At 32.6% G+C, this 12,500-nt stretch overlaps 1 protein-coding gene across 1 annotated transcript in view; it reads left to right on the top strand.

The window, feature by feature from the left end:
- The window catches only part of myom1b (myomesin 1b), a 66,659-nt gene that overhangs the window by 26,644 nt on the left and 27,515 nt on the right, over window positions 1-12,500 (top strand). The window contains exons 12-15 of the mRNA XM_056462444.1: window positions 1,849-1,973; window positions 3,363-3,546; window positions 5,267-5,441; window positions 6,163-6,284. Coding sequence (XP_056318419.1) covers window positions 1,849-1,973; window positions 3,363-3,546; window positions 5,267-5,441; window positions 6,163-6,284 — 606 coding nt within the window. The remainder of the gene's footprint in view (window positions 1-1,848; window positions 1,974-3,362; window positions 3,547-5,266; window positions 5,442-6,162; window positions 6,285-12,500) is intronic.

Genomic DNA, 12,500 nt, shown 5'->3' with positions numbered 1-12,500 from the left:
CAATGTAGTTTATTCAGTTCACCTATAACGCATGTGTTTGGACTGTGGGGGAAACTGGAGCACCCGGAGGAAACCCACGCCAACACGGGCAGAACATGCAAACTCCACACAGAAACGCCAACTCACCCAGCTGGGGCTCGAATCAGCGACCTTCTTGCTGTGAGGCGATTGTGCTACCCACTGCGCCACCGTGACACCCCCTTAAAGTAATATAATAACATAAAATATAATAAAATCTTATATATATTTTTTTTTGTTTATAAAAATTTTTATTATTAAGGTCACTGTGCTGAGACGCACGGTGAACGTGTAATTATCATATTTTATTTATTTATGTATTATTATTACTGTTGTTTTTTACTATTATTATTTTTTTGTATGTGTGTTTTCTATTTATTGAGTTTATATTATTTATCTGTGTTTATTGGATTTATGATAGCAACATCTAATTGCTGTAACTGCAGCTGTTGGGGAGAGGAGGGGAAAGGCGATGTTAAAAGGATGTAAAAATGTGTAAACTGATGGTACTGTTAAATTATTGAAAAAAAATCCAAATAATTGAATCATAAAAAAATATTCATGCAAAAATAGGAAAAATGAATGAAAAAAACACTGTAGTTTATTATTAGATTGTATTATATTATTAGAAAAAATAATGAAAAAACATTGTAGTTTATTATTATTATATTATATAGAAAATTATTATTAAAATTATTATTATTATTATTATTATTATAATATAGAAAAAAATATTATAAAAATTATTATTATTATTATATAGAAAAAAATATTATTAAAATTATTATAATTTTTTTAATTAAAATTATTATTATTATTATATAGAAAAAATAATGGAAAAAAACAGTGTAGTTTATTATTATTATATTATATAGAAAATTATTATTAAAATTATTATTATTATTATTATTATTATTATATAGAAAAAATTATTATTAAAATTTTTATTAAAATTTTAATTAAAATTATTATTATTATAATATAGAAAAAATTATCAAAAAAACAGTGTAGTTTATTATTAGATTGTATTATATTAGAAAAAAGAATGAAAAAAACATTGTAGTTTATTATTATTATATTATATAGAAAATTTTTATTAAAATTATTATTATTATTATATAGAAAAAATATTATTAAAATTATTATTATTATTATATAGGAAAAAATATTATTAAACTTTTTATTAAAATTATTATTATTATATAGAAAAAATAATGAAAAAAACAGTGTAGTTTATTATTAGATTGTATTATATTAGAAAAAATAATGAAAAAATCATTTCCATTACATTATTAGATTGAGAAAACTGCTCAAAATCACTTTTATAAATAACTTAATAATTTAGTGTTTTTTTTACTATGTATCTTGTAACACAAATACTGCACCTACATTTTTTAAATTGCCATTGTATTCTCTATTAGTATCCCACAGTATCACCTGAAGCCCCTTGTTTAACCTACAGCATTAAAAGTGGAACAAGCGATTTTTTTTTGCAAATGAGATTGTGCTAAAGAGTGCAGAGCTACAAACACCTGTGTGTCAGCATAGTGGCAGATTCAAAATCTATGCTAATGAGGGAGAGATGGTCACTAGTGGGCGGGGCTTTCCCTCTCTGATGACACGTACAAACGGAGAATTTCAATCAAAGTGTTTCTGCAGACTGTTTTTATCAAGTCTGATTATAAAAAAATGAATTAATACATTTTACCCATTAGTAGCTGGTTATATTCACACACTGCTGCCGCACAACTGTGTTTAAACCCTTTATAAAAGTGATTTTTGCATAATATCTCCCCTTTAATATCAAATGCTGTGTTTGGTTTTGTTCAGAGGGAGTGGTTCCTGGCAGACCTCAAGAGCTCTCAGTCATCGAAGCCACCAAAAACTATGTGGTGCTGAGCTGGAAGCCGCCGGGAGAAAAAGGCCATGAAGGAGTCATGTATTATGTGGAGAAGGTCAGACGACAACACTCAATTTAAATTCATCATGACATTATATATGTGATTAAGCTTTATTTATTTATTTATTTATTTATTTATTTATTTATTTATTTGTTTATTTATTTATTTATTTATTATCTATTATGTGGAGAGGGTCAGATGATTTATAATATATTTATTTAATTATTTTTAATATTTATTATTATTATTATGTACTATTATCAATATTATTCATTATAATTTATTATTATTAATAATTTATAATAATAACTATTATTATTAGTTACCGTAGCAACTGTAGAATCACCACAACAGATTAACACAAATACTTTACTATAGTATGTTTCAAAAAGACTACACTATAATACTTATTATAAGTTACTGTGTTATTTTTTCAGATATAAGTATTATGCGTATTATAAGTATAATAAGTAATATAAGTATTATAAGTATTAAGTATACATTATAATAAGTATTATGGTGTAGTCTTTTTGAAACATACTATAGTAAAGTATTTGTGTTAATGTGTTGTGGTGATTCTACAGTTGCTACAGTAACTAATAATAATATTAATTATTATTAATTATTATTAATAATAAATTATAATGAATAATATTGATAGCTACTGTAATTAGTAACTCATTACTAGTGCCAGACAGAATCTGCAGACATTTTTGCTAGTTCTGCGCAGAATTTTGTAGAAATCTGTGGATTTACGCAGAATGATTTTGGGAGTGTCGTAACTAAAAACTTAATATATGACATCAACAAATATTAATACCTTTTAAACTTTTATTCAATGTTTACAATGCAAAGCCAATAAGATCCACTTATTTGGCAAACAAAGTAAGTCTCTCATATAAAAGATCTATAAATGACAGAACATATTACTTTACAAACTGTATAGCCTAGCTCCTGTCAATTGGTGAAGTTTTTTTCCTCGCCACTGTCACCACCGGCTTGCTTGGATTGGGACTTGTGCAGCTGCGCATCGATGGATTTTCTCTTCAGTGTTTGAACTTTCAGCAGTGAAACTTAAACCACACTGAACTGAACTAAACTGAACTTCAACTCTGAAATCTGGACTTTACTAGAACTACATTAAGCTGCTTTGACACAATCCACATTGTGAAAAGCGCTATATAAATAAACATGAATTGAATTGAATTGAATAGTAAATAAATCCAATTAACGTTTTAATATTAGTCAATAATATTACTGAAATTAATTTAAATACTGAATAAATACCAATTTACACAGATTTAAGTAAATAAATAGACTCAATGATGGGCTAAAAGTCTGTGGATTTCTGCAAGCGCATATTCCATGTGGGCCTACTCATTACTGGTAATTTGCCTTAATGTAGTGTGTTTTGTGTTGATTTACATCTGTTTATGTGTGTAGTGTGTGTCGGGCACAGACAGCTGGCAGCGAGTGAACACTGAAATCCCAGTGAAATCTCCACGCTTTGCTCTTTTTGATCTGGCCGAGGGCAAATCTTACCGCTTCAGAGTTCGATGCTGCAACTCCGCTGGTGTTGGAGAACCATCAGAACCCACCGATGCCACAACGGTTGGAGACAAACTGGGTAGGATTCTGTCAACAAGAGCACATTTAATGGTTTATGTTGGTGAGATTTAGCCAATTTATGATGTCAACATACTAGAATCTGTGCTAAACATGCTGGAAACATGCTAATAAAAAGCTAATTCATACAGCCAATCTGCTAAAACTTGGTAGAAATGGGCTAGACCTATGTTGATTAATGTTAGCAACACTTTAAAGAAAGTGTTAAAAAAAACACATTAAACAAACAGACTAGCAACACGTTAAAACATGTAAGCCATGTGATAAAACTAGCTACATGCTAGAACATGTGCCAAACATGCTGGAAACATGCTCATAAAAAGCTAATTAATACAACTAAATTTGCTAAAACTTGGTAGAAATGAGCTAGACCTATGCTTATTAATGTTAGCAATGTACTAAAACATATTGCCCATGTGATAAAAACATCCAACAAACAGACTAGCAAAATGTTTATTTATGTTAGCAACACGTTAAAACATGTATGCCATGTGATAAAGTAGGGCTGCTACATGCTAGAACATGTGCTAAACATGCTGGAAACATGCTAATAAAAAGCTAATTTATACAACCAATTTGCTAAAACTTGGTAGAAATGAGCTAGACCTATGCTTATTAATGTTAGCAATGTGCTAAAACATTTTGCTCATGTGATAAAAACATCCAACAAACAGACTAGCAACATGTTTATGTTAGCAACATGTTAAAACATGTAAGCCACGTGATAAAACTAGGGCTGCTACATGCTAGAGCATGTGCTAAACATGCTGAAAATGTGCTAATAAAAAGCTAATTCATACAAACAATGTGCTAAAATTTGGTAGGAATGGGCTATACCCATGTTTATTAATGTTAGCAACATGTTAAAACATGTAAGCCATTTGATAAAACTCGGGCTGCTACATGCTAGAGCATGTGCTAAACATGCTAAAAATGTGCAAATAAAAAGCTAATTCATACAACCAATATGCTTAAATGTGGTAGAAATGGGCTAGACCTATGCTCATTAATGTTAGCAATGTGCTAAAACAATTTGGCCATGTGGTAAAACATGTACTAGGCATGTAGTAGGCCTAGTAACATGTTAGCAGTGTGCTAAAACATGCTAGTTACACAGCAGCAATGTGTCAAAATGTGTCAGCACCATGCTAATTCATGCTAAAATGCAACATAAAATGAAGCATCAGGTTAAAAATGCTAGAAATGTCAATAACATTCTAATTAATGTTAGAAAATGTGTTCATTTATATTAGCTAAATGTTAGTCGATGTTAACGCAAAAGCTAAACGTGTTAATTCATGTTATACATGTTAGACATATGATAAAACATTAGATGCATATGATAACAAAATGTTGTCATGACAACAATGTGCTAAACATGCATTAAATTTTTTAAATTGTCAAAAACACCATGCTAATCTATGCTAACAATGTGCTAAAACATGCTATCAACACACAAAAACATATTAAACATGCTAATTAATGTTAGAACTATGTTAAAACATGTTACAAACATGTTAGCAGCACGATAATTCATGCTAGAAACTGTTAGCCTCTTGCCAATATCACTTATTATGTACCATAATATTTGTACATATTATATTACATAAGGAAATTAATTAATGCATGCAGATAAAGACTGGTTGAACTTGAATACTTAATAAATTGTACAATAACATAATGTCTAATAGTGTAATAGCTGTTCTGTTACCTGCTTCCAGATATCCCATCAGCCCCTGGCCGTGTGGTGCCGACCCGTAATACAGACACATCGGTGGTGATTTCATGGGAAGCGTCTCGTGATGCTAAAGAGCTGGTGGGCTACTACATCGAGAGCAGCATCGCAGGGAGCAATTCTTGGGAGCCATGCAACAACAAACCAGTTAAAGCCACAAGGTATGTAAAAATAACACATAAATGTACTATAAATCAATGCATCACAGTGGCTCAGTGGTTAGCACTGTCCCCTCACAGCATGAAGGTCGTCGGTTCGAGTCCCAGCTGGGCCAATAAGCATTTCTATGTGGAGTTTGCATGTTCTCCCTGTGTTGGTGTAGGTTTTCTCCACAGTCCAAAAACATGCGCTATAGGGCAATTGAATAAACTAAATTGGCCCTAGTGTATGAGTGTGTGTGAATGCAAGAGTGTATGGGTGTTTCCCAGTACTGGGTTGCAGCTAAAAGGGCATAGATTGTGAAAAACATATGTTGGAATAGTTGGTGGTTCATTCCACTGTGGTGACCCCTGATAAATAAGGGACTAAGCTAAAGGAAAATGAATGAATGAATGAAACCTGATATGCTTTTTCTATACCTGTAAAAATTGTTGAGTGTTGGATTAGAACAAACAGTTAAAGTTTGCTGGTGCAGACACAAAACATTATGTATTTTATATGGCTTATATTTTATATGGTTTATATATTACTTGGTTATGTATTTTATAAGGCAGTGTGACAGATTCTGACAGAAAAAAAGAGGGATAACGTTCATCCAGCCCTTCAGTCTTTTACAACAGCTGACTAGGCTTTATTCTGCAAGAACCACCGGCTGGATGTACATTATCCCTTACTTACAGTATGTTGTGATATATTAATATCTGTCCTTATATTTTCACGCAGGTTTATCTGCCATGGCTTGACCACAGGCGAGAGTTATGTTTTCCGCGTGAGAGCGGTCAATGCAGCAGGAATCAGTGAATTCTCACAGGAATCTGAAGCTATTGTAGTGAAAGCTGCTATTGGTGAGTCATTATAAACATCTTACTCGATTAGATTAAATTACTCGAATATGATCTGACCTAAAGAATATCTGTAAATTAGCGATGTTCTGTATTTTGTGATGTTTATTTATGCATTTGAGTTACATTACGAGACCTTGATCTTTCTTGTAACACCTTTTAACCTTGACTTTTATAAGCATTTTTAATAGTTTGCAGTGCTATATTGTCTGGGTTGGTGTTGTATATTATGCTGAAATTATATTATGTTATTTTACAGAGTTATTTCTCTAGATATTATTTCTTATATGTTCAGTGGTGGAAAGAGTACTAAAAAAATCTTACTCCAATAAAAGTACCATTACTTGTCTTAAAACGTAGTGCAAGCAAATATTACTCAAAGTATGAATAAAAAGTAGACCTTTCAAAAGTACTTAAGAGTAGCGAGTAGTGAGTATTACGTTGTAAAAAGCTGATGCAATTACATGTAATTTGTGGATGTGTGTAAACGTAACATTCTGTAGTACATTTAGTCATTGCCCATCAGGCACACAACGTCATAAGACGTTATTAATAGGTTAGATTTAGGTTGTGATGTCAGGTGACTAAAATTCAATGTCTAGCCAGCGTCTAAGGACAACGTTATTTTGATGTCCAATAACGACGTCAAATGACGTTGATATTTGGTTGATTTTAGCTTGTGTTGGAAGTGACCAAAATCCAACATCAAGCCAACATCTTAAACCAACGTCATATTGATGCCAGATACTGACATTCATTCGTCAGGTATGGCAACCAAAATCCAACATCTGATAGACGTCATAGTGGTAACATCCACACAACATCAAGCTGTAACATCATTAGACATTTGGCTGATATTAGGTTGGATGTTGGAAATTGACATCGGCCTGACGTTGAGTTCTGACGTCAACACAATTTTCGTTTTCAAGCAAAATGCAACGTCCCCATGACATTGGGGTACAACGTCAACCTGACGTCATGTTGACATCTTGTACCTGCTGGGTGTTTAGGGTCATTTTGGTCATCATACAGTAAACATCCGTCATCTTAATATCAGTGATGTGCATCTAAACAGTCTCTGGGTCAATGTGTGTACAGATTTTGGATCTTCTTGGACACTTTTAATGCTTTTTAACAGTTTTCTGCATTTATTAATCGCCCATGTCTTGAGGTAGTTCATTATGATGAGATTTACCTTCTATGTGTGACTTGATTGGACAGGAATCACAGGACTGATTTTTCTAATCCCCATAGACAAGACAAAATAAAGTAGTGACTGCAGGTTGAAGGAAAGTAGTGGAGTAAAAGTACCGATACTGCACTAAACATGTACTCAGGGGAAAGTAAAAGTACACATTTATAAAACTACTTAGTAAACTACCATTCCTGAGAAAAATTACTCAACTGCAGAAGCTTGAGTATTTTTAATTGTCTACTTTACACCACTGTGTATATTATATCAAACTACTAAAAAGTCAATAAAAGTCACTTTCTTAAAGTGCACAGTTCAAATTTCCTCCTCCAGACCCCTGACATGTGGACTTCCACAAGGGCCTTTTCTAAGACCTATTTTCTTTTCTTTATATATTATATATGTCTAATCGAGGTTAAGACCTGGTTGTCGTCAAATATTTCAAATTTCAATGAGGAAAAAACTGAGCTGATCTGGTTTGGGGATCCTGCCCCTCAGGAATTGTTAGGTTTTGGTGAGCTATCAACTTATCAAAAACCTGTTGTTATAAACCAAGGGTTTCAGCTCGATGGGGATCTGAAATTTAACAAACAAGTCAATTCAGTTGTTAAATCCATTCTTTTCTGTTTACGACTTGTGGCAAAAGTGAAGTCATTTCTCTCTTTGAATGACCTTGAGAAGGTGGTCCATGCTTTTATTTTGGGAAGGCTTGACTATTGAAACTCTTTATATGTGGGTATTAGCAAAGTCCCTTTAAGGCAAGTCATTTCACTCGGTGGCCATCTTTGAAACGCCTCTCGGGCAGTATGCTCAGGTATTCTGTCTGAATGGGGAAACATCAAACGCTCCAAAACTGCTGGCCAAGCTTACGATTAAAGTTCATTGTAGGAATCACCAATGAAATTCAACAACAACCGTCCCTTTAATTTAACTCTGCAGAAACTCATGCCTAGTGTGAGCCCCTCCCCCAGAGTATCATCAGTCTATAGCGATCGATGATTGGCTCCTGTACTAGAAGGCGGGCTTTATTCGCCATATATTCAATTCAATTCAATTCACCTTTATTTGTATAGCGCTTATACAATGTAGATTGTGTCAAAGCAGCTTCACATAAAAGGTCACAGTAAATAGGAACAGTGTAGTTCAGTTTGTAGTGTTTAAGTTCAGTTCAGTTTAGCTCAGTTCAGTGTGGTTTAATAATCACTACTGAGAGTCCAAACACTGAAGAGCAAATCCAACGATGCGCAGCTCTATAGATCCTGAACCATGCAAGCCAGTGGCGACAGCGGAGAGGGAAAAAACTTCACTAAATGGCGAAAGTGAAGAAAAACACCTTGAGAGAAACCAGGCTCAGTTGGGCACGATCATTTTAATTTCTCCACTGGCCAAACGTCTTGTGCAGAGCTGCAGTCTCAGCGGCGGAGGCTGGAAGCTGGCCTCAGCGAAGACTCGTCTGTCTCTGGAGCGTCAAAGGGATCAGTCTCATGTTCTCCACTCTTCCATGACCACCACAGTAGCTGCTCAGGATTCGGCCTGGTCCAGAATATGGAAACCTTGGGATCATCTCACCGTTGGTCTTGGATCGAATCAGTGACTCTGCATAGTCTGAGGGCCTCGGGAAGAGTATGCCCAGGTGGAAATGGAGAATAAAGAAAATAATTAGCGTAGCTGATGTTCACAGTGTATATCAACAAGATGCAGAACCTGTGTGGGAACCCGCTAAGTGGTGCACTAAGTGTATGCTTTACTGAACAGATAGGTCTTTAATCTAGTTTTGAATTGGGAGAGTGTGTCTGAGCCTCGGACGTTATCAGGAAGGCTATTCCAGAGTTTAGGAGCTATAAATGAGAAGGCTCAACCTCCTTTACTCGACTTTGCTATTCTAGGTACTACCAGAAGCCCTGAGTTTTGAGACCTTAAAGAGCTTAATATTGCAATCGATGATTGGCTCTTGTACTAGTAGGCGGGGCTTCATTTACTATATTGACCGTTACACTTTTCCCCATTCAAAAAGATACGAGTGACACGTCTTGTGTATTCTATAGTCTTTGGTATCAGTCAAAATGCCCTGAATAGATAGCAGTTAGTCCAAAATGCGGCGGTGAGACTTCTGACAGGGACTCGCAAGTACATACTCCCCAGTTCTTTCTTCTCTGGCCTGGCTACCTTTTAGGTCACGGATTGATTTTAAACTATTAATTTTGGTTTTTAAATCATTAAATGCTCTGGCACCACCTCACTTATCAGATCTCCTACATGAATATAATCCTGGTAGGTCACTAAGGTCTTCTGATCAGTTTATTCTTTCAGTGCCAAGGTCCCAGTGTAAGCGAAGTGGGGCTCAGGCTTTTGTTTTTATCACCCCAAAATGCCACATCAGACACGCTCCAACTCTATCTGTTTTTAAAAGCTTCTGATACTCCATCTTTGTTCTTTAGCATTTAAACTTTTTTAATGTTGAGGGGTTTGCCTAATGTTTTAATTGTTATGTATGTGATGTAGGACTTATTTTAAGTAGTATTGATTGTGTTCAGCACTTTGGGCAAAACTGTGTAGTAAAAACTGTGATATATAAACTAACTAACTAACCAAAAGTCGACAGCGCAGAGATCTCGGGCCCATAATTCAATGCATAACCATAAACAAACAGGAAAAAACAATGAATCACAAAACACCGAACCTCTTAATTAACAGATATTTTTCACACTATAGCTCCAACTTTCACTTTTAATTCTGACCACTGTTCCCGACTTACGCATTTCACACGTCCTATAGTGTCTACAACCACCAAACTCCTGCATTTCTCCCAGGGGTCAGGACTTGTAGACCTCCTCTAATTTGGGTCACAGCAGATCCAACGTAGTGGTGACTACAAACCAGCTCACCCGCTCTCCCGTTTAATTTGATCCCCCCCAGCCCACTCCCTCAGGCTTCTGCATCCCTTCTGCATGTCTGAGTTTAACAACAGCAGCTCCACAATGCTCACTTATATCCTTTATGAAACACTCTGTTAATGTACACAGCTGTCTAATTAAAACAGAATGCATTTTTCTGCACATTAAAACACAATGCAACATAAAATAAACAACACAAAACGTATATAAAGAGGTTAATTCAGTTCATTCACGTCTTTGATTATTGAACTGTTTGTTTTATTGCACATCTCTAATGTAGAAAATTAAATTGTGTTTTTAAATTTAAAGTTGGTTAAAGTTCAACTATTTTAATTATATAATACATTAATTTCTTTACATTTAAAGTCTGAAATATAACCTATGCAAACTGCACGAAATTGTTATGCCTTATATTTGTAATTACATTATTATTATTATTATTATTATTATTGTTATTATTATTATTATAACACTTTACAATAAGGTTGTATTAATGTTAGTTAATGCATTTACTAACATAAACAAACAGTTAACAATACATTTATTACAGTATTTGTTTATGTTAGTTAACGAAAATACAGTTGTTCAATGTTAACTAATGTTAACAAGCATAACTTTGGATTATAATAAGGCATAAGTAAATGTTGAACTATGATTAATAAATAATACTTCATTGTTTATGTTAGTTAATACGCTTAATTACATTATTATTATTATTATTATTATTATTATAACACTACAATAAGGTTGTATTAATGTCAGTTAATGCATTTACTAACATGAACAAGCAGTGAAGAATACATTTATTACAGTATTTGTTCATGTTAGTTAATGAAAATACAGTTGTTCAATGTTAGTTCGTTAACTAATTAACTTCATTAACTAATGTTAACAAGCATGACTTTGGATTATAATAAGGCATAAGCAAATGTTGAACTATGATTAATTAATAATACTTCATTGTTTATGTTAGTAAATACGGTTAATAACATTATTATTATTATTATTATTATTATTATTATTATTATTATTATTATTATAACACTTTAAAATAAGATTGTATTAATGTCAGTTAATGTATCATGTGTATCATGTGTTAATGATAGTTAACGTTAGTTAATGAAAATACAGTTGTTCATTGTTAGTTCATGTTCACTTAATGTGCATTAACTAATGTTAACAAGCATGACTTTGGATTATAATAAGGCATAAGTAAATGTTGAACTATGATTAATAAATAATACTTCATTGTTTATGTTAGTTAATATGGTTAATAACATTAATATTACTATTATTATTATTATTATTATTATTATTATTATTATAACACTTTACAATAAGGTTGTAATAATGTCAGTTAATGCATTTACTAACATGAACAAACAATTAACAACACATTTATTACAGTATGTGTTCATGTTAGTTAATGAAAATATATTGGCTCATTGTTAGTTCTTTAACTCAAGGTGCATTAACTAATGTTAACAAGCATGACTTTGTATTTTAATAAGGCATAAGTAAATGTTGAACTTTGCTTAATAAATAATACTTCATAGTTCATGTTAGTAAATACATTAATATTAATCTTATTGTAAAATGTGACCATTATTCATATTAATATTATTATAATACTACATTTTATCAATAGTAACATTATTTGTTTTTATTATTTATTACGATTAGTTAATAGTATTTTTTATTTCAAACATGACTTTTGTTATTATTATTATTATTATTATTATTATTATTATTATTATTATTACTATGTTACATGCATATAGCGCATACTGTAAGACAATAGTATAAGTAATATGTTACTGATAGAGATTTTTAGCTGCCATAAGAAAATATATTACATTCCATACAATGCCATACAATTTACCACATGCTCCACGTCGTTTAATATTTGTACAAAGAAAGTGTACAATTAAGTTAAAGAAAAAAATTACAAACCATAATGGGGTTAAATTATCCCCATTTCCTCCAACTTTTGCTTAATTACTGTAATTGCTTTATTAAGTACTGCTTCTAAATATTATTATTATGTTGATAGATACTCAGTAATTGACATTACATGTAGTTTGTTGCATTGTATGGCTTTTATTGAGTTTTATATGTCTTAAAGTGCACCTA

This window comes from Danio aesculapii, chromosome 7, assembly GCF_903798145.1.
Source record: "Danio aesculapii chromosome 7, fDanAes4.1, whole genome shotgun sequence".
Lineage (NCBI taxonomy): Eukaryota > Metazoa > Chordata > Actinopteri > Cypriniformes > Danionidae > Danio > Danio aesculapii.
Note: the sequence above shows the minus strand (reverse complement) of the source record. Positions and strands in the feature narration are given on the sequence as shown.